Source organism: Arachis ipaensis, chromosome B4 (assembly GCF_059453495.1).
Source record: "Arachis ipaensis isolate K30076 ecotype BB chromosome B4, ASM5945349v1, whole genome shotgun sequence".
NCBI classification, from domain to species: Eukaryota; Viridiplantae; Streptophyta; class Magnoliopsida; order Fabales; family Fabaceae; genus Arachis; species Arachis ipaensis.
The window spans coordinates 139,567,240-139,594,661 of record NC_142439.1 but is presented as its reverse complement, the minus strand read 5'-3'; the positions used below and the strand labels follow the sequence as shown (position 1 = coordinate 139,594,661).

General features: G+C 33.5%; 4 protein-coding genes across 11 annotated transcripts; 3 read left to right on the top strand and 1 right to left on the bottom strand.

The window, feature by feature from the left end:
* Nucleotides 1–441: 441 nt before the first annotated feature.
* Nucleotides 442–3,583, bottom strand: LOC107635226 (smr (Small MutS Related) domain-containing protein). 3 transcript variants are annotated; one of them, XM_088483157.1, is made up of 5 exons: nucleotides 3,169–3,583; nucleotides 1,821–2,686; nucleotides 1,101–1,507; nucleotides 888–957; nucleotides 442–726 (listed from the first exon to the last, which is right to left on the bottom strand). In XM_088483157.1, the coding sequence occupies exons 2-5, from the start codon at nucleotides 2,594–2,596 to the stop codon at nucleotides 663–665; spliced, it is 1,317 nt and encodes a 438-aa protein (XP_088339283.1). In that variant the 5' UTR covers nucleotides 2,597–2,686; nucleotides 3,169–3,583; the 3' UTR covers nucleotides 442–662. The 3 variants fall into 3 exon arrangements, with proteins under 3 accessions (XP_088339283.1, XP_088339286.1, XP_088339284.1); XM_088483160.1 differs by having other exon boundaries at nucleotides 1,821–2,701; nucleotides 3,169–3,565; XM_088483158.1 differs by having other exon boundaries at nucleotides 1,821–2,691; nucleotides 3,169–3,551.
* Nucleotides 3,584–7,423: 3,840 nt separating this feature from the next.
* On the top strand, nucleotides 7,424–11,846 carry LOC107638112 (cysteine protease ATG4). 4 transcript variants are annotated; one of them, XM_088483155.1, is made up of 10 exons: nucleotides 7,424–7,549; nucleotides 8,311–8,510; nucleotides 8,626–8,861; nucleotides 8,950–9,035; nucleotides 9,394–9,444; nucleotides 9,573–9,952; nucleotides 10,282–10,420; nucleotides 11,120–11,175; nucleotides 11,256–11,326; nucleotides 11,430–11,846. In XM_088483155.1, exons 3-10 carry the CDS (start codon nucleotides 8,669–8,671, stop codon nucleotides 11,642–11,644), a joined length of 1,191 nt encoding a protein of 396 aa, XP_088339281.1. In that variant the 5' UTR covers nucleotides 7,424–7,549; nucleotides 8,311–8,510; nucleotides 8,626–8,668; the 3' UTR covers nucleotides 11,645–11,846. The 4 variants fall into 4 exon arrangements, with proteins under 4 accessions (XP_088339281.1, XP_088339280.1, XP_088339282.1 ...); XM_088483154.1 differs by having other exon boundaries at nucleotides 8,610–8,861; XM_088483156.1 differs by having other exon boundaries at nucleotides 8,603–8,861.
* A 907-nt stretch (nucleotides 11,847–12,753) lies between these two features.
* On the top strand, nucleotides 12,754–19,717 carry LOC107635225 (2-dehydro-3-deoxyphosphooctonate aldolase). 3 transcript variants are annotated; one of them, XM_021121948.2, is made up of 17 exons: nucleotides 12,754–13,087; nucleotides 14,405–14,432; nucleotides 14,529–14,550; nucleotides 14,676–14,729; nucleotides 14,844–14,941; nucleotides 15,488–15,584; nucleotides 15,761–15,826; nucleotides 15,981–16,040; nucleotides 16,144–16,218; nucleotides 16,332–16,416; nucleotides 16,742–16,800; nucleotides 17,477–17,521; nucleotides 17,912–18,010; nucleotides 18,147–18,194; nucleotides 18,314–18,361; nucleotides 18,838–18,902; nucleotides 19,347–19,717. In XM_021121948.2, exons 4-16 carry the CDS (start codon nucleotides 14,694–14,696, stop codon nucleotides 18,892–18,894), a joined length of 873 nt encoding a protein of 290 aa, XP_020977607.1. In that variant the 5' UTR covers nucleotides 12,754–13,087; nucleotides 14,405–14,432; nucleotides 14,529–14,550; nucleotides 14,676–14,693; the 3' UTR covers nucleotides 18,895–18,902; nucleotides 19,347–19,717. The 3 variants fall into 3 exon arrangements, with proteins under 3 accessions (XP_020977607.1, XP_088339939.1, XP_088339941.1); XM_088483813.1 differs by having other exon boundaries at nucleotides 12,754–13,841; XM_088483815.1 differs by lacking the exon at nucleotides 12,754–13,087 and having other exon boundaries at nucleotides 14,409–14,550.
* Nucleotides 19,718–21,581: 1,864 nt separating this feature from the next.
* Nucleotides 21,582–26,724, top strand: LOC107635222 (uncharacterized). Its single transcript, XM_016338626.3, has 12 exons — nucleotides 21,582–22,160; nucleotides 22,802–23,361; nucleotides 23,445–23,534; nucleotides 23,642–23,881; nucleotides 24,348–24,569; nucleotides 24,650–24,956; nucleotides 25,043–25,380; nucleotides 25,489–25,598; nucleotides 25,683–25,786; nucleotides 25,877–25,950; nucleotides 26,038–26,134; nucleotides 26,275–26,724. Exons 1-11 carry the CDS (start codon nucleotides 21,962–21,964, stop codon nucleotides 26,131–26,133), a joined length of 2,340 nt encoding a protein of 779 aa, XP_016194112.1. The 5' UTR covers nucleotides 21,582–21,961; the 3' UTR covers nucleotide 26,134; nucleotides 26,275–26,724.
* The last annotated feature ends 698 nt before the right edge of the window (nucleotides 26,725–27,422 follow it).

Here is a 27,422-nt window from a genome sequence, read left to right as displayed (position 1 = left end):
TGAATCTACATACTTGGTTTTGAAGTGAAGTGTGGTTCTGGTTGTCTGTTGTCATTAATAATAGTAGTAAATATACTATCAAAATACTGACTAGTACTTAAAAAATAGTGATCCTAGTTGGTATGATTGTTGCAACCTCTAATAATTTGTAAGCATCTGCTTCAAATTTATGCAAATACTTTTCAAGCTTTAACTGGTCAAAATTCATTAGTGAAGACCTTAGGAATTAAAAGTAGGTTAGAGGACTGAACTAAGATAAATCCATCTTTCCCTTTTTTTTTTCCTCTGCTTTTGTTTTACTGCAAAGAAGGAAGGAGAACAAATATCTACCATAATTTCATCTCTAACAAGGAAGAAGTGGTTATATTTTAGCAAATCCATCGACTGCATTTTGATTGGCTTCTAAAGCAACCCACAATTAAAAGTTTTATGAAACACTAATTTCTCTAAAGTAATTTATTGCCAAACATGCTCCAGAACAGGTTACAGATGAAGTGGTATTTACAGCAAATGGTGAATGGAATGTTATATCCTGAACTCCCACATAGTAACCATCTGAATTGAGAAATAAATGATAGGATAGCAGAAAATATCCACATATATGATCGTCATAACAGAACAGCAATCAATGGTACGAACATGTTTCAAATGGGGTTCAGCACTCAACTTTGCCGAAACTTTGGCCACACAGTGATTACTCCTGGTCTCATCTCCTCAAACCGGTATCTGCAGAACACAAAACATGAGCAAATAAGGTACCAACTAGTAAGAACCAAGGTATTCGATTTTCTGAGTGTCACGGTGCACTAGGCCACCGATCTTCATTTTCAATGTCATCTGCATTCCTCAAAGGTAAGGGGGTAATACAGAAAGGAAAGATGTTTCACCTGTTTTCGCTGAGGAAACTTCTCACAGCTGTGGGAAGAGCGGCTTGTCCTCGGCTATGATTACCAACGCCTGTAGCAATTGGACATAGGGTAACTTAAATTCTAGTTTTGTAGTTAAGAAAAATTGATAACATTTCCAATCAATAAATGATCGAAAGGCGTCAAGGAAATAATGAAACTGCTGCAACACGGTGGTACAAGACAGTAACATACCTGTAATGACATGTAAAGCTACTGATTTAAGCCTTATTGGTGCTTGTTTATCTGAATTTTCACTGTCCACAGAATTAAGAGATCCAAGAGTTGAATGTGTAAGCCCATTATTGACCTTAACACCATTTGAACTGGCTGAAGTCTTTGTTGAGAAGCCTTGGCTTTCAATTTTTAATAAATGTTCTTGCAAAGCTCGAATAGCCTCTGCTGCATGTAGACCATGTAAATCCAGTCTGGAGATATCGTTTTCACTATTTCTGATATTTAGAATTTTTGTGGCTGCCGTAGAATTAAGCTCTTCAGCTGTATGCCATTCCTCTCGGGCCTTCATTGAATGTTGCTGAGCAGAAAAATGATCACCTCTCAAAAAAGCATTAGCAGCTGCCCTAGAATGTCGAGATGCCAGCCTGTTTAAAAGATAGGCTAAAATATATTAATGCCTGGTGACCGTGATGAGAGTCTAAAACAGAAATGAAATCCTTTCAATTGAACAAGTTAAATCCAACACGTTTATTATCTCTATTATGACTGAAGATTATAATTATTTAGTAAGATATGAGGATAGAATAGTAAATCTAGAAGCAAAAAGAGGAGCAAAAGGTAATTATTAGATGTCGCAAATTAATTAGACCTTTTGGATCTGATTGAATGTCTAAAACAAGAACATGAAAAACTGGAATTTCTATAGCCAAAAAAAAAAAAAAGAGTTACAATTTATACCTCATCGTCTTTAATGCATCCTTTCGATGGCTAAGGTAGACATCATCCTCTTCCCATTCAGGCTCAACAGGAACATAATTCAAGGGGACCAGTTGGCATCTAACATTATCATCATAAAGCTTTTCATCCGAGGAAGCATTTCTATCTGCAAAGTCTGTACCATTATCTTTGAGATGACCAACGCTTGAATTGATTGGAATATCATCTGTCCCCTTTCCAAACATTAGACTCTCATCAATCTTCTCCTTGCAGGGAACATAATATGAATTAGCTGCTCCAGGATCACTTGATACTTTGCATTCTTCAATGTTAACTGCAGAAGCCATTGTTTCCAATAAAGTTGCAGCCTTATCAACATCATTACTAACCGCGGCTAAGATATCCTCTATCAAGCTATCATCAGCCCAATGATGCTGCCCTTTGAGCTTTTTGATGGCCAAATCAGCATCATCCTGAGCAGTAGTGGCACAATATTTTCCACCAGAATCAGAACCTGTCATTGGTGTTTGGCTTTTCCCACCCTCTTTTAGAGTGGGGAAATTCTGTGTAGGAAGAAGTACAGAAGAGAAAGACTTCGCAAGAACATGGTTCTTCTTAACCAGTTTATCATCATTTCGTATTAAATTAGAAGCACCAACAGGTGGGAAAGAGTCCTTATCAATTTCAGATTTAAGACCATTTTTCTTTTTCTGTTTGAGATCAAAAGCTGTCCAACCAGACGATTGACCCCTAGCTCGTGACATCTTATTAAGGGAAGTTCTGGCCAAAACGTTCATTTAAGCACAAACTACTTTGCTAAAAGGAATGGGGCTGCCCGAACACTTAACGCAGACGCAGAAGAATTCAGGCAGCCACAATCTGCAGACCTGTCCTGCAGACAACTAAAGTCAATATCTGTAACTATCCTCCTTCATATCATTCAAAGTGCCAACATGTTAAATAGACACATAACAGCAATAACAACAATAACAAAGGCTGTGTCCCCAAACCATGAAAAATCGAATTTTTTTAATGATTATACCCAAAGTGTTTCTCTGTGCCCTCTATCTAGTTATTGGGCTACATCAGACGCGTCCGATTTGTGATACATTTTGTAAAACCAAGTATGATGACACATTACAAATCACAAGACATAGTTTTAGGTAGCTCAAGTCGCACTTCAATCAAGTAAAACTACACCAACTGAAGATAAAATAGAGAATTCAAAGCAAGCACAGCACCAAATAGAGATGCTCAAAAAACCTTATTGAAGATATATACACCAACATAAAGCATAAGCTAAATATAAGTATATAACAACAAAAGCAAAAATTGAGCTGAAAGAAGAAAAACCCAGATGAAAACTCACCTTGTTTTAACAATAAAGACGTGAAAGAACAGGACTTGAAGGTTATTTGGGAAGAGCAGAACTCAGAAAGCGTAACCAAGGAATGAACCGGTCAAAGGGTTGAAAAAGCGAAGGAAGAAGAAAACCAGAAAATCGTTGTTCGAAGATATTAACGTTGAGACCGAATTGTACTGAACCAAATCTGCACCTGTTATCCATAAATCTTCTGGGTGTGGAAATTTCAAAGAGAAAAAGAGAGGGAATCAAAACTCTCAGGGTAAACTTTTCTGGTTTGTTCCACCCTTCCTTTCTCAGAAGCCACATATAATGGGGTTTGAGAGAGAGAGAGAGAGAGAGAGAGAGAGAGAGAGAGAGAGATTTGATTTTTGATGAATAAAGTCAAATTGAAAACGCCGTCACGATAAGAAACGGCAATAACTGAGGTACAACGAACAACAACCTATGAATTTACGAAACTCGCCCTTGTTGATTATCCCAATAATTGGTCTTAGGTCAGGTAGGTGTGACACATAAACATATAAATTGAATAATTTTATGATAATATTTTAATGAATTTGGTTCATAAGTATTCTTAGAATACTTGTTATATATATATTTATCCGTGTGTGTAATATATTTATTGAGGATAAAATTACAAAACTTTCCATTATATAGATAATTTTAGTGTTTGTTTAGACCCTATTAATTAATAAAAAAATATTTTTTAATAAAAAATATTTTTTTATTTTTTAATGTGTTTAATAAATTTTTAATAATAAAAATAAAAATATTTAAAAAATTAAAAATATTTTTTAAAAAATTATAATTTATATATTTTTTTAAAATATTTTTTACATAATAAATAAAAGAGTATATACCTATTTTGGTCCTCAAAGAATTTCTGGACACTTTAGTCTCCAACTAAAATTAATTACTCGATTGGTTCCTAACAATTAACTCCGTCAATCACTTAGGTCCTTTACTCCGTTAGTTCTAATCCCTGACAACTCTAACAGGGGATAAAATGGTCCCTAATCTCCTTTGTTCGGAAACGACACTGTTCTCTCCCAATTTCCATCATATCTCACATAACACTAACAGTCTAACACTGTAACTTCAAATTATACAATGCACACTCTATAAATTTAATGTTCACAAGAAAAAAAAATCCTCCACGGGTTGAGTTGCTGATGTGGTTTGTAATTTTAGAAAGATTGAATACTATAAATAGATTATGTAAGTTTAAGATTGTACTAGAAGCGGAATCCTTTTGTGTCTTATGTAAGAATAGATTAGAGACGGTACATCACTTGTTTTTTCATGTGATCGTATATGGAAGTTGTGGGGATCAATCTTGGTGGATTGGAGTGTGATTTGGGTTTGGCCAGAAACCACCAAAGAATGCTTTGAGGTGTGGATGGATAGAAAGATATGAAAGAAGTGTGGATGGTGTTATTTTTTTTCTGTAATATGGTGCACATGGAGATGTAGAAATAACATTGTCTTTAATAATGGAGTGTTGGTATTAGAGAAGTTAAAGGAGGAAGTTGTAGAATGCACAAATCGATGTTGTCAAGATCGATAATATAGGAGTAATTGATGTATTTATGAGTGCAAATATCAAGTCTAAGGTGAATAAGAAGACATATGAAGTTGATCTTTGATGCATGATTTACTGATCTATGAAAAAGGCCAATAATTCTGCAGAATAAAAGTTGGAAGGAAAATGATCATGATTTGATGTTGTATAACTGATCGGTTTCATTTTGAAGTGTCTTTGGAGGATGTCGTGGACATTGTCGGGGTTGGAGGTGATGTTATCAAAGATGTGCAAGTGGATGCTTTTGGTGGATGAAGTGCAGAGGAGGTGGATGTACCAGTCACAATGATTTAGGAAGTGTGTGGTCCATGACATGTTGAAGTAGGTGCGACACGTGTGACAATTACACCATGGCTTAATCGTGGAGCTAAAGAGGAGAAAGGAAAAGATGGAAAAGAAGAATGTGAAGGTGAAGAAGGAGAGTATGAATGTTAGGGTTATGCGAGATATGATGAAAATTAGGAAAGAACAGTGTCGTTTTCGAATAAAAGGGTCAAGAATAATTTTGTCCCTTATTAGAGTTGTAAGGGATCATTTTGTCCCATGTTAGAGTTTTCAGGACCATTTTGTCTTCCGTTAGAGTTGACGGAGCCAAAGACCTAAGTGACTGATGGAATTAATTGTTAGGGACCAATCGAGTAATTAATTTTAGTTGGGGACTAAAATGTCTAGTTTAAAATTCTTTGAGGACCAAAATGGGTATATACTCTAAATAAATAAAATTTTTACATAAGATATTTAAACATAAAATTATTTTATTTTTGTAAAAAAATTTTAAAAAAAATATTTTTTTAAAAAATGACATCCAAAAAAAATTTAAAACACTTTTTAAGAAAAAATATTTTTTAATACATTCAAATTATTAACGTAGTTGGATATTATTATATTAATTTCAAAAGGAGGTTATACATTTTAATATCTTTCTAATGATGCTCTAGAATAAAAAACAATAAAACAAAAACGTGAGTATTTAATTATCATTTTGTAAATTACAATTAAATAAGTTTTAGTTTATGATTTTGTTAGATGGGATAACTATTTTCCAAAGCCACGCTGTCACGTTACGTAGGTGTTGCTTGTAAGCCTTCGGTTATTTACAAAAATGGGCCTTCCCTTTTAGGTGGCTTCTATTTTTAGCTATGTCTTCATGTCCTCTACTAGTTTCTAACCTTTGCCTTCACCATTTATCTTTCTTTTTCTTTGCAACTGGCAGCATATATTTTTGGACGGGGAATAGTCTTATAAAATTAAAAATACATCAATTAAATTAAGGGTTGATTTAACTAATTTGGTCAAGTGGCTAATTCGTTTATTTACTTAAATAAATATTAAAAATTTAAATTTTATTATATATATAACAATTTATTAGTGAGTGATTAAATTAGAGAATATCATAAAAAACTAAATAAATTAAACGTTGACTTAATGATAGAGAAAAACAAAATAATGTAATACAAAGAAAAACAAAATAATTTAATGGGCAAATTATGTAATTAAATAAACTGAGTTTTAAAATTATCTAAATACAATCGTTAATAATCAGTTATATTTCGATCATATAACTAATTTATATAAATTATTATAGGATATAGAATTTTAAAAATTTAAATATAAATTATTTTAAGATAAACTAAAGTACAATATAAATCGTGACACCTTAAAGCATTTAAATTTAAATTTTAAAAATTCTGAATCAGCTACATCCTCTCTCACTTTCCGTTGAGATTCTATGCTATCTTTCTTTCTGTCCTTGAGGTGAGTTTTTTTAATTTTTTAATGATTTTTTATTAATTTTGTGAATGTACTTCTTTTGCAAAATATATAACAATATGTCAATATCTGATTTTGTGAGTGTATCACAAAAGAAATCATAGTTTTAGTTAAAAAACAAAGGTAAAATCGACTAAAAAATTTGAATATAGAAGTAAAATGAGTACTATATCTTAACGTGGTAATTTTTTGTGTTTTTTTAAAATTATAGAAAGTACACAAATCGTACTTTTCGATTTGTGTTTAAAAAATTTTAAAAGTTTGGAGTACACAAATCGAACCCATCGAATTGTGTTAAAAAAATTAAAAAATTTTGGAGTACACAAATCAAATTGTCTCATTTGTGTATTCCAAATACACAAATCGGACAGTCCGATTTTTGTATCTATTAAAAATCGTACGATCCAATTTGTACTCCCAATATTAAATCATCTCACATTTTAAAAAAAATATCACAATTTAAAAAAATACCATTGTTAATCCAATATTAAAAATAAAAAAATATTTCTACCTATAACAAATATATTTCTACATAAAATACTGGTTTGTCCATATTTTTAAGATTTATTCATAATTTTTAAATTTAAAATTCAAATGCAATTATTCAGTGTTATATTTGTCATATTTTAAATTAATTATTTTATATTTACGTAAAATAAAATTAACGGATTGAATTAATAATTTATCAGTTAAATCAATAATTTAGTAATTTAGTCGATTCAATCCCGGTTTAATTATGATAATTAATTAATTATACGGTAGTACTTTATATAAATTATTAGTTACCGAACCAAAATATAATTAATTTTTAATTATTATTTAGATAATTTTAAAAATTATTTTATTTAATTACTAATTTATCCTAATTTAATATTTATAAGAAATTAAAAAGCATATTTAAGGCTTAAAGAAGTTGGAGGAAAGAAAAACATGGGACGGCCAGAGAGGTAGAGAGGAAGAAGAAGAAGAAGAAGAGAAGTGGAGTCTCAACCAAGTCTCCCAATAGCTCTATAACACTTCAAGATCCTCCTGGTACGGTTTCCTTTTTCAATTTCACTTTCTTCTCATCCAATTCCAACTCATTCCCACAAAAGGAAAATCAAACTAATCTAGGAGTATAAAAAATTAAAAATATTTTCTTCCCCCCCCCCCCCCCCTCTTATTTTCTGTTAACTTTTTTAATCCCCTTCGAATTTTCTTTTATCAAGGTTAGTTGATTTACTCGTGCAATTGCTTTAGCATCTTCAATGAATTTTGGATTTGCGTGCTCTGAAACCATTCGATTTATGTCTCTGCGCGAATTTCCTTTCTGGGTTTTGTTCCTTGTGTTTTATATTTTATGTTTTTCTCTTTTTTTTTTCCTTTGCAATGAAGATTCATGTTTTGTGCTATGGAAATTCTTAATGTGTGAAATGGCATCATTGATCCTGGGCATCGATTATGTATGTGTAATGCGTTTATCTTGTTTAGTTAAGGATGGTTCTGTAGATTTGGGGAATTGAACTTTCTGAATTTCTCTTTCAACAAGATTATGATTAGGGGATACTTCATGAGTCGTGCATGATAATGTTAATATTCGTTGATTCCTTTGTTTTTTTTAGCTAGTCGAGACAACATATGTTGTTAGTTCACTTAGTTGTGCTAGTTTGTGGTGGCTCAAAATATTCTTTATTTTGGTTGCTGGATAGTTTAAATAGCTCAATAAAGAAAGCTGTAATTGTTTCTTGGCTGAATCTTTCAATTCCTAAATTGTTTTGAATGATTACAAGCATATGTTTTTGGATGCCTTTCAGGTCTGTTTCCCTTTCACCTGCAGATATTGGCCTACACTCGATTTTTTTCTATGAACCAACTCATGTTTTCTGTGGCTTCATAATGGTATTGAAGAGTATCTGTGAGAGGATCATTGGTGCAACATGTTCTTCTAAAAGCTCAGTTGAGACTATAGATAACAGTCAGGTGCCTGCTTCTTTGAAAGTAGGGTCTGGTGAAAGTAAGTATCCTAACACTTCCTTGTGGTCAGGCTTCTTTCCATCTGGTGTTTTGGTCTCTGAAACGCATAGTGAACCATCGCCTTCTGAAAAGAAAGCAGTTTATTTTGGAAATAGTGGGTGGGCAGCTGCTGTGTGGAAAGTTGTTAACAGTGGCTCGATGAGGAGATTTCAAGAACGTGTACTTGGGACAGGGAGGACTGAGATTTCAAGTTCTGATGGTGATATATGGCTTCTGGGTGTCTGCCATAATATTTCACAACAAGAATCAACTGCAAATGTAGATACTAGAAACGAGTTTGCTGCATTTGAGCAAGATTTTTCTTCAAAAATCTTAGTAACATATCGGAAAGGTCTGTCAAATATATACTGTGCTTTATAGGATGTTTCTTTATGTTAGATATTATATTCACAAATATTAATGTACATACATATCTATAGGCTTTGATGCTATTGGAGATTCAAAGTATACTAGTGATGTTAATTGGGGATGTATGTTTCGGAGCAGCCAGATGCTTGTAGCTCAGGTATTGTGCTTTTTATCCAATGGTTGTATTTAACTAAGCTATTGCCACATTGTACCTTAGTATAATCTTCTTTAGCTAATATTTAAAAGGATTAGCATGTGTTGTTATTTAGCTAAGATTTCATGTCTTAAATTTACCTTTTGTATGTATATGAAGATGTGAAGATGGCTTATCCTCTTTTGTAATCTCAATTCTATTCTAATAGAAGTTCTTGTAGTATCCCAGAAAGAAGGAAAAAAAAAAACTCTATATATTAATTCTTGCTTTCTATTATTTATTTATTTAATTTTTTTCTCTGTTTGTGTTCTCTTTCAAAATATAGCAGCTAACAGCATCAAATGGCCTTCCTTGTGTACAGGCATTGCTCTTTCATAAATTAGGTAGATCATGGAGGAAAAATATTGATAAGGTAAGGTGATTGATCTGCAGTGTGTTTTTCTTGTAATCAGATTGTTACTTTTCTATTCATTTGTTGTATGTGTTTCCTTGTTTAATATAAATGCTAAAAGGTTAAGTATGTATTTTCATAATCTGCAGCCACTGGATAAAGAATATATTGAGATCTTACAAAGTTTTGGTGATTCGGAGGCTTCTGCTTTCTCTATTCACAATCTCCTTCAAGCCGGTAAAGATTATGGCCTTGCCGTTGGGTCATGGGTGGGCCCATATGCCATGTGTCGAACATGGGAAGTTCTAGCTCGTAACCAGAGGGAGACAGACAACCTTGCAGAGCAGCCACTTCCAATGGCAATTTATGTTGTCTCTGGAGATGAAGATGGAGAACGTGGTGGAGCACCAGTTGTCTGCATTGAAGATGCATCCAAACGATGTTCTGACTTTTCAAGGGGCAAACTTGTTTGGACGCCTCTGCTTTTATTGGTTCCTCTGGTTCTTGGACTTGATAAAATCAATCCAAGGTGTGTAACTTTTTCAATGTTCTATAGGACTATAAATCAATAGGTATTACTATTAAGGGCACTTATTATAATTTTATGTGATGGTAAATTTTGGAACTTCCAATGCATAACAAAATATTTTTATTCTTATATGAATTATAGAAGTGTCAATTTGTAAACAAAGAGCTTCCTTTATCTGAATACAGTTATATAATTGGCTGCATGTTAAGTCATTGCCACACGAAGATCTAAAAATATAATTTGAAATTTGTTTTGCGTCTACTCTCTTCTTTTTGAATATAGCACTATGACAGTATGACTGATGTATTGTGTCTATAAACCATTATCAGGTATATCCCATTATTGCAATCAATTTTTAAATTCCCTCAGAGCCTTGGTATTTTGGGCGGTAAACCAGGTGCTTCAACATATCTTATTGGTGTTCAGGGTGACAAGGCATTGTACCTTGATCCACATGAAGTTCAGCAGGTACATTATTCTCAACAAATAATTGCCATTTACTGACTTTATTAATTTATTGCACTATTCGGATGTTGGAACTTGTCATATAGGTTATATACTAATGCACTGTCTTAATTTAAGTATATGTTGCTCCATGTTTATTTCCATTTTTGTTTTAGTAAACTTGTACGTCGTATGTTCTCAACCGGCCTAGGTAGTAGCCCTTTAGTTTCAAAAGAAATAGATAAGTCAAAAAGTAAAAGTGAAAAACCAAGAAACCATCTAGGTATCTATCTCTATTTGCAATAAATTATATCAATCAAAACATGATTTGGTTAAATTAAACACAATCTGCCATGATTGTAGTGATGAAATCAGGATGAATCATTGTCCAAAATCGGTTTGGATTATTATGGATAATTATAATCTGATATTCTTTAAAGTTGTGTGTGTATGAGTAATCGTCTATGCTAAATTAGAAAAGGTAAAGCAATTCTTAGGAATTTCTCATCACACACAAGTGGATCAGCTTTGCTTCCTTCACATGACGTTTTAATTTTACAGTAATCTTACTTTTAGCTTCATTGATGGGTAAAGCACCATGATTCAGGGCGATTTCCATTAATAACTTTTTCTTGTTATGAGTTGAAGGTGGCAAGAGCCACATGATTCTGTCAAGAGACAATCTTAACTTATCTATATTATTATGTTTTATATGTTTTTCAGGTTGTCAATATCAATGGGGAATCCCAAGAGACTAGTACCTCCTCATACCATAGCAAGTAGGCTTATTACCAGTATTGATTTTCTTCTTGTTCTTATCTCCTTCATTCTTTGTCTCACTGTGCAAAACTTCTACCAGTGTTATCAGGCACATACCCCTAGATTCAATTGACCCATCCTTGGCTATTGGATTTTACTGCCGAGACAAAGGTTTGCTGGTTTCTTTGCCTTAATTTCATGGCTTAAAATAACTTGGGTAACATCTAAGCTTTCTGTTGACCCTGATAATCTGCTTGTTAATGGTGGCTGTCAGATGATTTCGACGACTTCTGTTCCCGAGCTTCCAAGCTTGCTGAAGAATCAAATGGCGCCCCATTATTTACGGTAGCTCAGTCTTGGAGGTTCTTATCGCAAACCGCTAGTAACAATGGGCCGGGTGGCAACCTTGGATTCCAAGACGATGATTCCGTAGATATGGATGTTGCGAACGAAGCAGGCAACAATGAGGATGATTGGCAACTCCTGTAATTCCAGAGTTGCGCAAGGTTGATTTGAAGTCATGGGTGGAAAAATTTGTTGTTTGATTCTCGTGTGCCTAAGCCTAATTTGTCCGTGTTGTTGATGCCTAGTTTTTGGGGCTCTCCATAATAGGCTATGTAGAAAAGTAAATTATACTGAATATGATTCTTTGGCTTAATTTATTTGCTCATTTGTTGATATAGCTAACTAAGTATTTGTTGTACATTACACGGCTAGTTTCATTCATAGTTGTTGCTTGTACCCTTCTGTTGGTTACAAAGTACAAACTCGTAGTGGGATAATACTTTTGAACTGTCAAATAAATGGTAGAAAATGATTCAGAAATGCTGTCTTGAAACACAAGCTTTAATATAAAGTATAAACTTAATGCAAAATGGTTTCTTTAACATACTTTTTTTTTTATAATTTGTTTTAACCTAATGTAATGAGATTGAAATGAATGAGTCAATGAGATAGGAGAGATTTAACTAGAATGTTAATAGTTGAGAAAAGCAACAAGAAAAAAAATGGAAGACTTGGAATTTGATTGTTGAATATTCTTCTTATTTGCATATGATGTTTAGATAAAAAAAAAATTGCTACATTTGTAGCAATTCAATGTCTAAGGGTTTGATTTCAACGCCTTGCAAATCATTAAATAACTCTGGGAAACATTCGTGGTTTCTAGTCAACTTGGGTTGGTCATATGATTAAATCACTCGTCTGTTTAAATAAGCATTGGGAGTTTAAATTTTATTTTATACATGCAATAATTTATTAATTAATAACAACAAATTCTTAACTATAAGAAATATCATAAAAAATCGAAGGAAAAAAAAAAAAACCATTTATGGCCTCTAATTGAAAAGAGTAAAAAACAAAAAAAAAATTTCTAAAATCATAATTCATGATAACAAGCATAATATAATAACTAAGTTCTAAAAATTGAATTGGACCAGTTCGTTCAACTGAATTAATTAAAACCAATCTTTTAGTTAATTTTGCTGAGATGAAAAATTATTTAGTAAATAAAAAACCGGTCGAACCCACGCTTAACCAGTCTGACCCGAAGTCCCGAACCCACTATTAGTGAATCTGTGAATGTCATCCATAGCCCCATACATAAGAAGAGAGACATTGCCCTGGCAGCCTCTCACCCCCACCTTCTCCATCGCCGAACTATTCTCCGTCGCGCAGAGGCTGTCGTCGCCGCTGGCATTGCCACAGAACCCTCAAGTCGCCGCTGGATTAGCCTCACCCTAGCCTCCCACTTCTCCCGTTGACGTCGCTCACCTTCACAGAACCCCCGCTCACGTTCGTTCTCTTATCGCCGGCGCACCTCAGCTCCGTTGCGGTCCTCTTTCCGGCGTCGCTCACGTTCGTTCTATCCTCGTCGTCTCTCTCTGTTCAAGCTCTCTCTCTCTCTCTCTCTCTCTCTCTCTCTCTCACCGTGTAAGCCTCCACTGCTTCTTCAGTTTCATTAAGGTGTTTGATGTAGGTGTAAAGATAGGATTACTAGCCCTAAGTTTCATTTGGTTTTGATAAATCCAATGTTATTCTTCAGTTTTACCTAACAGGTTATTCTATAATTCTATTTTCTCGATTCAAACTTCAGTTCATAGCATATTAGAGAAACACATCACAGAAAATTTTTGGGTCATAATTAATGTCTATGTCACTTGCAATAATGCAATCTACCCTATAATTTCTAGACTTGTATGATTCATAGATTCAATTTTGAAGAATTCAAATTCATTTCATGATAGAGATTGAATATTATTTAACGACTGAACTATTTTGCAAATTGTATTAGCGAGACATTTCTGTACTAAAGTTTTCACCAACTAAAAATTTAATTGCTTTAAGAGATTTTGAACTTGTGACCAGAAGGAACCACAAACTAAGTGAGCGACTCATTAACAACATCATCATTAGTTTTTTTTTTCTCTTTGGACATCTGAGTATATTTTGACCGATCTCCATTTGTCTGTTCTCTGTTTTGGTATTTTTGGCTCTTTCCTTTTTGATAGATGAGACTTGCATCATCTTTTTTTTTTTCTCATGTAATGTAACGTGGGTATTGTTTGTTGTGGGGGGGGGGGGATTATTGAGGCTTGGAATTTTAGTTGGTCATGGCCAGGGAGGGCATTTGATTGTTTCGAGGCAGGGATAGGTGTTCATATGATGAATATATGAAGATGAGCAGGTACAGATAGAGCGATCATGCTACTTATTTTTGTTTCTCATAGTGCTCTGAATTTTGTTTTTAGTTTTAGTTTTTTTTTTTTTTTTTTTTTTTTGTGTTTACTTGTTCTGTTTTGTTTGTTGCAAGATTGATTGTTTGGTTGTGTTTGTGTTTTGTAGCCTTTTCTCACTGCCTGTGCATGGGATTGTAGTGAGTGAGCGAAGTATAAACAAGAAAGAAGAGTTATTATATGAAATATTGAAATTATCAAATATTAAATTTTATTTTATATTTAATTAAACCGGTTCGATTATGGTTTGAATCTGGTTAGACTATTGAACTATTAAACCCATCATTTGATCGGTTTATTGACCGATTCGGTTTTTGCAACTTTGATAATAATTAAAATCTCGACTTTACTTTTCGATCCACTAAATTTTATTGAATCTCTATTACATCAAATAATCTATCATTTAAATTTTGTTAAGATTTTAGCTGCTTAGCGAGTAACAAACAATTGAAACTAGTTCTCCCCCGACAACTACACAGAATTATCTAGCCATTTCTTTTTCATTCTTTTGCAGTGAACGATTCCATTCTTCATCAATCAAGGTGCTCACTCTTACACTAAACACAGATCTCACTCTTACGCTAAACACAGATCTCACTCTATCTTCTATCTTCCCTCTTCTCTTCATCTGCGTTTAGATTCGGAATTAATAAAAAAAAGGTACTGTCTCAAACTTTACTGAGCTCGATGTTATTTTACACAATGTAGCATCTTAACGCATCAGAATTCATACACCTTTGCTGAATCCATCAAATTTCTCATACTTTGTCCCTTTTTGTGTACAGCTTCGGAAGAAAAAAAAGATGGATCCACCGTCAATGCTGTATAGCCAGCTCAAGGTTCGTGATTTCTCTCAGATTTTGTGTTTCTTGACTATGAATTTTCTTGGGTCACGATCAAAATCTCCCCTTCCCTTTTTTTTATGTGTTGTGGTTCTGTGAATGTGTTAACAGGCTGCAGAACCGTTCTTCCTGTTAGCGGGTCCTAATGTGATTGAATCAGAGGAACACATTATGAAGATGGCTAAGCACATAAAGACTATTACATCTAAGTATGCTATTGTTCTCTATTAAGGAACTTTTTCATCTTTTGGTTTCATGGTTAAAAGATTGAAGCTGATTTGATTGAAATCCAATAGGGAATAACTGTAGCGCCTAAGTTGAATTATACAAAAATTGTCAGTAGTTCAATAAGTATAATCATGACAATCATCCCTGTGGGTTTGCAGCTAAATTCTTTGTAGTATTTTGTGTGAAGTTAAATCCCTTTTTCTTTCCTAATACACATGCTCTAACTTTGTGTAATTTAAAAAGTTTCGCTATAATGGCAACTACTTGAAATGCGGAACTCTTTTACTTATTGTTTCCCAGAATTGCATCTAGTATAGGAGTTTGCACTCGTTACAGGCACTGTGGGCTGAGATATCGAACCTATGTAATTCTAAGAGTGATGTTGGTCAGTAAAACTAACACAACACATGATATGGATGAGAGGGAAAGGACCTTCACGTGACAAGGAATCAAAATTAAATTTGTAAAATATAATGTCGGGCAGATGGTTTGTATCTTTGTTGATAAAGAGTATGTGTGTCTTTCAGAGTTGGCATCCCATTGGTTTTCAAATCAAGCTTTGATAAGGCTAACAGAACATCATCAAAATCTTTTCGTGGCCCAGGGATGGTTGAGGGATTGAAGGTTATGATTCTATTACTTTTTATTATGATATATTGCTTTTGTCATTTGCATTTTGAGGATTACAGTAGGAACACTTGTTTGAAAACAGGTGTAATTGCTGAATTCCATATAATAGCAAAGCTATTTTGTGTAGTTGAACTATTTCTTCCTTTAATTTTGTTATGTTATAATTTCAGATACTTGAGAAGGTTAAAGTAGCATATGACCTCCCTATAGTAACAGATGTGCATGAGTCCATCCAGGTAACATGTTTTACTTTTACTAAATTTAGCCTTCGGGAATTATACAAGTATTATGGTAATGTCATTATTTGGCACACGATCCAGGCTTGTCAAAATGTTGTCTTCAATTTTGGATCCTGATCTACCTTTAACAGATTTATCTTTTCTTTGGCAGTGTGAAGCAGTCGGCAGAGTTGCAGATATCATTCAAATTCCAGCATTCTTATGCCGTCAAGTAAATATTCTTTACATCAAATTTTAGTATCAATTGGATGGATATAAACTTAAGTAGATGTGATCACATCAATTCTTTTTTTGTGTTTTGCCTCTAATGACAGACAGATCTTCTAGTTGCTGCAGCCAAAACTGGGAAAATTGTCCACATCAAGAAGGGCCAGTTTTGTGCTCCTTCCGTGAGTATGCTGTCCCGCTATGTTGCAAGTTTTAATAATCAACAATTACTTAAGCTCAGTAAATATTCGCTGTCTTTTAGTATTCTCATGTTTTATAATGTTCATATAAATAGGTCATGGCAAATTCAGCAGAGAAGGTTCGGTTGGCTGGAAATCCTAATGTTATGGTTTGTGAGAGAGGAACTATGTTTGGATACAGTGAGTTATAACATCTATTATGAGGTCTTCTATATGCTTTTGGATGATGTTATTCTTTGAAACCGTTCAATATCATGAATTGCTTTCTGTTTCCACATGTTCTAGTTTCATTTTAATCTTGTGTTCTTTTCACTTATATGATTTAATTTGAATCTATATTTTTCTATTTAAGTGATCCATAGCACATTCCCTCCTATAATCAAAATTTTTAACATGCATTTGAGGTTTAACTTTGCTCAAAGAATGTCAGCACTGCAATTGATTGTCCTCTATCATTCTATTTTCAAAACCCAGAATTGATTAAATTCGTTGCCTTTTTATATAGATGATTTGATTGTTGATCCACGTAACCTGGAGTGGATGAGAGAAGCCAATTGCCCTATTGTAAGTTAATATTTGTTTTATTATATGCTTCTCATTAAGATGAACTATTTGAATCTTTCTATGCTTTCTTATTCAATGGAAGGTTATAATATGTTAGGGAGAAAGGTATCTCCCTTTCTGAACCATTTATTTGATGATAGAATTACACTTCATTAAATAGGATGAATCCATGTGAACAAAATCAGCCAGACTGGCACATGTTAATATGGTCAAAGTTGCTTTAAAGACCAACTCTAAGCTGCATCACTTCCCTCTCTATATCTTAGAAGAACGATGATTTCATAATCCCCCAAATTGTTTTCCTTGACGTAATTACATTACCTAACATGCACAGATGGCGCTCTCCAATCTTCTTTCGTAATTTTTTTTCCGCTTTTCCTGTTGATATTTTTGTCAATGATACTGGAGTGTTTTGTTCACATCATCCCCAAGGAATAATATTTTTATATGTTCAATATGCGAATAAACTAAGAAGAAAACCAGACGGAATGCATTTTCCAATTTATGAGAATAAGATTGACTTCATTATTCCTTTTGCCGTAACTCTAGAGAACTACTCATCACAGGGTCTTTCGCCATTATATTAATATTTGGGTCATGGTGAAGTTTCTTGCCACTGCCTTTTTATGCCATTTTCCCCTGGAGAACTCAAATATTTATTCAATGTTTATCCCAGGTAGCTGATATAACACACTCACTGCAACAGCCTGCTGGAAAGAAGGTGGGTTTGTAGTTGGACTTTTAGTAGTTTGTATTTTGCAACACAACAGTTGTCTCATATGAATATCTTTTTCTCCTTGCATTCTACTTGTTCTCCCCAGTATTTAATGTTATGTAAATGCTTTATATGCGAAAGTGTTCCTTGTTTAATTTCACTAACTGTATTATAGAGCAAAGTGCTCTTTTCAGATTCATGATGTCAAAAGTTCATTGGCTTCTATGCATTGTTGATTCATGAGGATCATTGTGTATTCAGTACACCTGCCTCATGTTACCTTTCTTTTTTTACATTTGAACACTGGAGTCACACAAGATCTGTTTCTACTGTGAACCCAACTATCATACCAGATTTCTTTAGTTCCAGCTTTTAACATTCTGCTTTCATGTCTAGTTGGATGGCGGTGGTGTTGCAAGTGGAGGTCTTCGAGAACTAATACCTTGCATTGCAAGAACTGCAGTTGCTGTAGGAGTGGATGGGATTTTCATGGAGGTACAAATATTAGTACTATTTTTTTAGGGGGGTCTTACTGGGATTATTATTAAAAGAAAGTAGTTCAGGGTAAACTTTAAGGCTTGTATTTAGTTTGTTCATCAAACAACTTCTAAATGCCTTCTTGGTTCTTTAGGTACATGATGATCCACTGAATGCACCTGTTGATGGTCCAACACAGTGGGTGAGTTGTTACTTGTCAAAATCATTCAAATTTACAGGACATCATTTTGCCAACATTTACTTTTTCTTCGATGCTTCTGAATATTAATGAACTATATGTATTATCTCCTTATTTGACAGCCTTTACGCCACTTGGAGGAGTTACTTGAAGAGCTTGTAGCTATTGCTGTAAGTTGTTTCTTGAAACTCATGATTGTATTTTTGCCCCCTAATAAAAAGGGTGGTACTTGCAGCAGAAAGTATTGGCATTTGACTCATAAAATTGTTTTATGAGTGTATGATTTTGCATGTGTCATGCTAATATAAAAAATCAATAGATTGAGGGAAGAACTTAAAATTTGAATTCCCTTTTCATTTCCTACTTTTTATTCCATACTTCCTCTAACAAAAGAAATGGACAAGTAAAATTACTGAATATTTTCAAAGTAATTATTGTTTTTGCTTTTTGTATTTGGGTATCCCTTATCCTCCAATTTTTATTATCCTTTTCCTCATATTAATGAAATTCTTTTTTTATTAAAATAGAAAATTGAAGTGATTATGCATTTATTTACCTTTTAGCAGGTGAAAGATTTTTTGTGTATTTTGTTTTGCATTTGAGTTCTGAACTTTTATATGTGATTGACTCTTCTGACATATTGTAGAGGGTAAGCAAAGGGAAGAAAAAATTCAACATTGATCTCACACCATTTCGTGAATAGCAAGAATGGTAAGAAATTATTCATATTTTTACTCATTTTGCGTTTTTTGATAATATAGATGATTAAGAATCCTTTCTTAATCCTTTCTCTCTTACTAATAAGAAATACTAAGAAGCATGCAATAAAAAGTGACACATGTTTCTGGAACCATCAAAAGGATGCAGAAGCAAAGTTTTTACATATTGTCTAAAATATCCTACAAAAGAAATGTGCAAATTATTTGTTATTTCATTGGTAGAGTAATCCATGATGTTACAAATTCAGATTGTGAGAAAACTTCAAGCACAAATCCAAACAAGTTTCAAATTACCAAAGTCTTCTAGCAAAGCAACAAATTATTCAAATATAAATACTCTAAACAACCACATTACTTGCTATATGTTTCATCTATTTTAGAGTGAAAATGCTTACATATTTTATTGTTTATACTAACATAAATTCTGATTTTGCAGGTGATGATTTCCTGTTATTAAAAATATAATTCCCTGAGGATTGGCCTTTATAAGATCAGATTGTTTTAAGGTTGAATGTACGATTATCCTTGCACCCCATCACAAGTTCAAGCCCCTTATAAAGGAGTGCTTATCCTGAAAGAGAGATTACTTGAAGTAGTGACACATCCGATTATTATTTGTCACAGATTCTATGTAGCCTTTCAAATCATTGCAATTTCTAGAAGCAATGTGGATCTAGAAAGTTAAGTATTTTAATGTGTGATGTTTTTTCTTTATATACTAGGCTTCAAATTCTGTAGTTAATTATACGAATGATTACTTTTAGTAATGCAAAATGCAGCTAGTTTCTCTTGAATCTTAATGATGGGGTTTCGCTTTCTGTAATGGAATTACGCATAAAAGGAACATAACATTTGTGAACCTAAAACCCGAGGCTTTAACAATTGAAGGTTCATAACTTTTTTACTAGCAATGATAAGAAAACAAAAGGGTGCTGGCACAATGGTAAAGGTATAAGTTAATAGCCAAATTCGTCCCAATGGTAAAGGTATAAGTTAATAGCCAAATTCGTCTCTAAAAGATAAGATATTTTTCAAATTCATCTCTAAAAGATTTTTTCAATTAAATTGGTCGTTGCAAATTAATTATATTTGTCCTTCAGTCACTCTATTAATAATTCTTTTCAAATATTGATGTTATAAAACGTTAATTGATAACATATATAATACCTAATATGTCTAATTGGATATTGATTAAATATATTTATGAAAATTTATTAATTTAATCATTTTTTCCCATTACAAAAATCATATTCTTAATATGACCTAATGACTAAATTGATAGATTTTCGTAAATATATTTAGTTAACGTTTAATTAAACATATTATGTGTCAATGATTAATTTGACTATTAACCCGTAAAGTTATTCTACAACCTAAAGAATGATTTGCATTCAAATCTTTGAAATCATATTAGAGAAGATATCAATATTAGAAGTAAATGAAAATTAGGTCTTTGAAATTTCAACTTCAGACTAATTAGACTCGAGAAAAAAGAAGTAGCAATTCGTTATCTACAGAGATGTGTTTAGTTACTACTATATGAGTATGAAAATGATATCATTTTAGATAGTGAAGTATTCTTCTAAATTTTTATATAATCCTTAATAATAAAATATATATTTTAAATTTTTTAATAATTGTTAAATAACAATTCTTTAATTTTATTTATTAATTAGTCCTTTGTAATTGTATATTATCTAATTCTAAAATCTATATTTAATTTTATAAATTATTATTTTATTATTCATCATTTATTTTATCTTTATAATTCTATTATTAACAATTGATGTTTCATAAGTATATATTTTCAATCTCTTTTTCAATTTTATTTTGAGTTTGAAATTTTAATATTATCTTTTTTAATCTAAGAATTATAAAATTATTAATCTTAAGATTGAAAAAGATAAGATTTATTCACTCTTTTAATTTTTATCTTAATATTTCAGTTCAAATTTACATTTAAATGAAATCTTTTTAGTGTTTAATTCTAAAATGTTATAGATAAATTAGAATTATATAAACTCTCAGGATAAAATTAATTTATCTTTTACAAATATTGAATATAAAAATTATGTTTTCATGAAATTTTGTTTTATATCTTGCTATTACTTTCTCTTTACAAATTCACTCTCATTAATTTAAAAAAAAAAAGAGTGATTTGGGACAAATATTAGAGAATTATACTTAGCAATTCTTATTTAAGAAGGTTTGTTTCTGCTATTTTAGATTTTGAAAAAAAAAATACCCTTTTAACAAAGAAAAAATAATATTTTTGTTTAACGCTCTAACATCATCTTTTAGAAAATCAGAAAATGCCAAAAATAGCTCAACACATAATATTTTTGCTTTTCCTATCATATTAAAGTTTTATTATGCAAAATATATATAATAGAGAGTTTAATTTACATAATATAAAATCATTTTACTATGCCTAATTAAAACTTTTTTTGTTACTTGACTGTTGACTATTACATGCACCCATAATTTATTTCCTTTGTTTAAAGAAAAGTGCTTAAGATATTTCTTTTAAAAAATTACTAAGTGCTTTAGATAATTTTAATTAAATTTTTAATTTAATTTTAATATACCCACTATTAAAGATTACATGTTCCCATAAAAAAAAAAAAGAAAAGATTACATGTTTTGATAGGAGATTATTTTGGAGATTTTTGCAGATTCAACATAAGAATATATGCTCACCATTTTAATTAAATTTTAATAAATAAGAAAAAGGGGAAAAAAATTCGTCAAAGTAAAAACTGAGAGACAGGTTCACTCTCGTTTTCTCTGTATTTTCTAGGGTTTTTCGTGTTCCTCAATCTTCGATTCACCTTATCTAGGGTTTTCGGTTCTTTTTTAACCCAAATTTGCTCTATTCTTCGTACTCAGCAATTGGATTCCCTTCCAATTTTTATTGTCTCTTCAGCTGGGACAATCCTTTCTGGTTTTGTTTTGGGTTCTTCCACGTTTCTGATCTCGTCGCAAAAGGTCAATTTTTTTTGTTCGAAAAAAGTATTTCCTTCAACCCTGTTGAGGAAAAAACTGTGAACAATGCCGCAACGAACAGTGAAGAAAGGTGCTGCGGCGAAAAGAGCGAAGACCGCCCTTGAAAACAACAACCATACTGACAACCTTGGGCAAGAGCCTGAAACTGCGGAAGCGGTTGTGAATAATCATGAAGAAGAAGAAGAAGACATAGCTAATGATGAGAAAAGTGTTCTTTCGGATGAGAAGCTCGATGATGTGAAGAGTAAGTTCTTTTACCTAATCTTTTTTTTAATATATAAATATTGTAATTTGGGAGATTTTCATTTGGATCATAGGAGTATGTGAAATATTATTTCCAATTAGGTTATGCTACATACTGGAGCTGTTAACAGTTATAATTTGATCAGGGGCTTGTCCAAAGTTTCTAACTTTTGCTTATGTTAGACCTCTAAAATAGTGATCACGTGAATTAGTATGGAACAGATATCTTAACATGATTATATGGAACACTTTTCTTATTATAGTATGGAGCTATAGAAATTAGTGCGTGTCCCTTCTCTCAATTTGGAAATTATGGAAACTTTTGTAGCAAATAAAGAATTTCTTTGATGGATTACAATTACATGGCTGTGTCACTCTAACCATTCTTATGGTTTCAATTTTTGTTTCATTAGTTGGATGTTTATGGTGTTGATAGTGCGTTTATTTTCTTGGGTTGAGGGGCAGGTCCTTTCTTTCCCTTCCCTTGTGCCTCGTGACTTGGCATTACTGTTGGAAATATTTTGAATTGAGAATAATTAGGGCGGATTAAGGATTTTGGACTTTTATCGTAATTTAACTATTACTATGATTTTAGGAAAGAGTTTATTGACTGGGATGATTTAAATATTTATTTTATGGCAGACAAAGAAGAGGAGGTTAAGGAGTCCATAGATGAATATGAAAAAGATGAACAGTTAGATTTTGAGGATAACTATCCTGAGTATGAACCTTTAGAGGACTATAACGGAGTTGACTATGATGAAAAGGAAACTGAACAAGACGAGCATCAGGAGGTTAGAGATGAAGTAGAGGAAGAGTGTGAAGTAGTTGCAGGAGAAGATGATATTTCAGGTGATGAAGAAATTGAATACGTTTATGAAGAAGTTGAGGTTGATGAGGATGATGAGCATAATGATGAGGAACATGATCATTCGTCACGGATGGCTGATGCGGAGCAAAAGGAGCACCCTGAAGGTGTAAATAAGAGACACAAGCAGAAGGAATTTGAAGTATTTGTCGGAGGCTTATATAAGGATGCTACTGAGGAGGATCTGAGGAAGGTTTTTGGTGAAGTTGGGGTAATTACTGAAGTCAGGCTGATGATGAATCCTCATACTAAAAAGAACAGAGGATTTGCATTCTTGCATTTTGAAACTATTGAACAAGCTAAAAAAGCTGCAACAGAGCTGAAAAATCCAGTGGTAATATTTGATATTCTAATGATTTAAGCTGGTTTAAAATTGTCAGCATATTAAATCATGTGTTCTCATCGCTGCAATTTCAGATTAATGGCAAACAATGCCGTGTTTCTCCCGTTCAAGACAATGATACCATCTATTTGGGTAATATATGCAAGACATGGAAATTAGAAGCAGTAAGTTATTTTCCTGGCCTATCGGTTGCCTCCTTCAAGGCTTGAGTTATGCTTACTCATCAGAAGTTTTTTTAGTTTCTAACTATTCATGCAATTTCTGGTGCCAGCTAAAAGATAAGCTGAGACATTATGGGGTTGGAAATTTTGAGAACCTGACTTTAGTAGAAGACAGTAACAATGAAGGAATGAACCGTGGATTTGCATTTTTGGATTTTTCATCTCGTTCTGAGGCTAGGAAAGCCTATACACAACTGCAGAAGAGAGATGTTGTGTTTGGAGTTGATAAGCCAGCAGAGATTTCATTTACAGACTCCTTTATTGACCCAGTTGATGATATTATGGCACAGGTAATCTTCTGAATCTGAATTCATTGCTTTTGCTGAAGGTCATGAGATGGAACTGCCTACTATAATTCTTCAATGTTATTGAAACATTTGGACTGTTTGTGAACGTTTATGCTGGCATAGTGGCTAACTTTTGTTGGTAGACTATATTTTTGGTGTATAATATCTAAATCCATCTGGTCGGATAAGAGTTGGTTGCTGTATTTTTTGGTGCTATATAATTGTCTTAATTCTGATTTTTGATAAAAAATCACTGGGTTTACCTTTTCTGTTTAATAAGTAAACTTCTAAGGATTTAATAGTTTTGGGGGTGTACTCGATGAAAATTTGGTAGCTTTAATTTGGGGACAGTTAGCAGTTTATCCTTGCCATGGTCTTTGCTAATTAGCTGATGATGTACCTGCATTTCATAATAAAGTGACCTATGATTTTTTTCTGGCATAGCTGATCAAGTTTATTCATGTTTCAGGTTAAAACTGTATTTATAGATTCCCTGCCTCCTTCATGGGATGAAGATTATGTCCGAGATCTTCTTAAGAAATATGGGGAGATCGAAAAGATTGAGCTTGCTAAAAACATGCCAGCTGCCAGTAGGAAGGATTTTGGATTTGTTACGTTTGGTACACATGCTGCTGCCGTGGAATGTGCTGGTAGCATTACCAGCTCAGGATTGGGTGAAGGTGACAAGAAGGTATGTTTTGGATTTTAAATACAATTTCCGTGTGCAACTGCCAAATGAGGTTTTTTTAAATCCATCTGACCCCTTTTCAGGCAAAAGTTAAGGCTAGATTGTCAAGGCCTCTTCGGAAAGGCAGTAGAAAACATGTTAGCCATGCGGCCTACAGTTCTGGTCGCAATTCTGGAATCTTAGCAAGGCCTTCAAGAGCTAGACCTGCACCACGTAGTCTTCCTGCTCGCATGGTAAGACGAATTGAAAGTCATGTTCCACCTGTTAGGCCTTTTAGTGTGATGGATAGACGGCCTGTTAGTGTGAGAGATAGACGACCTGTTATGTCTATGTCACTGAGATCAAGGCCAGTGTCTCATCTAGCCAGATCCTCTGAGAGGAGATTGAGTAGTAAGTATTATTCTTTTATTTATTTATTTTTGCCAGACTTCTGTTGTTAACCTTTCTTTATGACCAATGCTACATTGTCTCTTTAGCATCTGGATATCCAAAAAGTAGCATGAAGAGAGACTATGGTCTATGTGAGGAATTGCCACCTCCAAGAAGTAGAGTTGCTGTAGATTATGGGTCTAGGATGTCCTCTCAAAAACACCTCTCCTACAGGGATTATCCAGCCCATGGCTCTCGCTACCCTGAGCTGCGTAAAGGTACGTCTCGTACTTCAGCAGCTGCACCTATGAGAAGTTATGTGGATGATGGCTATGGCCAAAGATTTGAGAGGCCTCCTCTTTCTTCTTCCCATTTTAATCACCGTGAAGGACACTCCCGTGATTATGAGACACTGTCGGGTTCGAAACGTACTTATTCTGTCATAGTAAGTATTGTATGTTAACTTTGAGGATTTTTTTAATGGTGTTACTGTTTCTTTAGTATCCTTCCCTTCTTCGGAAAACTAAATTCTTACACTTCCATTTGTCATCAGGATGATGCCCCTCCTCGATATGCTGATACTGGTGCTCGCCAGTCAAGATCACGTTTGGACTATGAGTATGGGGGTAGTACTTCACAATATGGAGATGCCTATGGCGATAGGTTAGTTTCCTCAAAGTTTATGTTCTTGAAAAAAAAAAAACTTTGCTGTTTGCTGGCAACTTACTTCTTACATTTTGATTGTAGACTTGGAAGATCTAGTCTGGGCTATAGTAATGGCAGGAGTTCTATATCTACTCGAGACACTCATGGAATGTATAGCAGTCGGCAGAGCACAAGTTACAGTGCAGGTAGATTTTGTTACAAATGATATGATGATGATGATGATGATGATGATGATATATAATCTAATTTTCTTGGTTTTCGTATCTTGATGTCAGGTTCTTTTGGCGGAAGTGATCGTGATTTGTACTCAGCAAGTTATGGTGGTGATTACATATCTCGTGGCAGTGATGTAATGTTACTTTCCTATCTCTGTTTGATGAAGTGTTGTATATGGTATATTCTATACTTGTATTCTTATATTGTGTTGGTGTTGCAGGCTGGTGGCAGATCATATTCGTCAATGTATTCCAGCAGGGGTGTGGGTGGTAGTAGCAGCTATATGAGTGGTAGTAGATCTAGGTCGTATTACTGAGGTGAGTCCATTTCATAACTCCTCGTCATTACATTGTTTCTTTTAACTACATGATGATTGATGAGTTCCCAATACAAATCAATCTCCTTTGCCTAAGAAATTTTCCATCCTCAAATGGTATCTTCTATATGTTTCCACAAGGGAGTATGACTGGCGAAGATTGCACACCTGGTCACTAGTAAATTTGTCGATGAACAGATCTATGTACAAAGATGAAGCTGCTGGTAGGATATGGATTTCGAAGCTTTATGCACATTATGATGCCTAGTTGCCTAGCAAAGTTGGGGACTCATTACAAAATGAACGTCATGTCAATTCAGGCTATCTTGGAGCTTATTTGGACATATCATAAGTTATTTAGTTTATGCTGTAAATACTGAAGTTAACTAGAGCTGGAGACCGGATGCTGAGTACATGATGTGTAGTTAGGCTTCATTTTATAGGAAATCCACTGCTATATGTTCTGTTGATTTGGCCACAGATCAAGGATACTGATGTTTCTTTAGGGTAAAAGGATTGCTGGAATTATTTCATGATGTCATACAGTTGGTTTCTTTTCCATCACAACAGAGATGAATTATTACTTTCATATTTTTTGCAATCACCTGATTATGAGCAGCTGCGAACTCCTCATCACTATTGAGCAACCACAGGTGGTGGTTTGAGGACTATTTAAGCTATAAATCAAGGATAGATTATCATATCCTAAAAAGCATGATGCACTTGCAACACATACCACTGTAGTGATTCTAAGTTAATGATTTTACACTTAAGATCATTAACTCGAGCCCCCCAATTCTTTTTCTCTCTAATGCAATTATTTTCCAGTCCAAATGCATTACTGTCTGTACAGCCTTTGCTCTCAGCTACATCATTGGAAAATGCAACTTGAAGTATGTATAGCAGCAGAAAAGGATTGATTATAGCAGAGCAGACAAGGATGATTATCATCTGTTATAGGTTCTGGATTCCGATAACTTAGTGAAGCCGCGGATTATTTTGCATACTGCTCGATTCATCCAAAACCGATGCCCCAATAGCAAACTTGAAACTAGCTAAAATATGTAGGAATTTGTTCACAATTTGGACTTGCTCCCGTCATGATTTTCTTATGCTCAGAGGAGTTTTTGGTTTCCAACTATTCAAATTCCCATGCCATATTGATGGTGTTAAAGCAGCAAATACAAATTTGCTATTCATATTCAGATTCAGATTCTAAAGGACATTCGATTCTGGTGTCCAAAAATATGTGAATCTTTGCATGTGGAATTGGTCATGCAAAGCTTGAG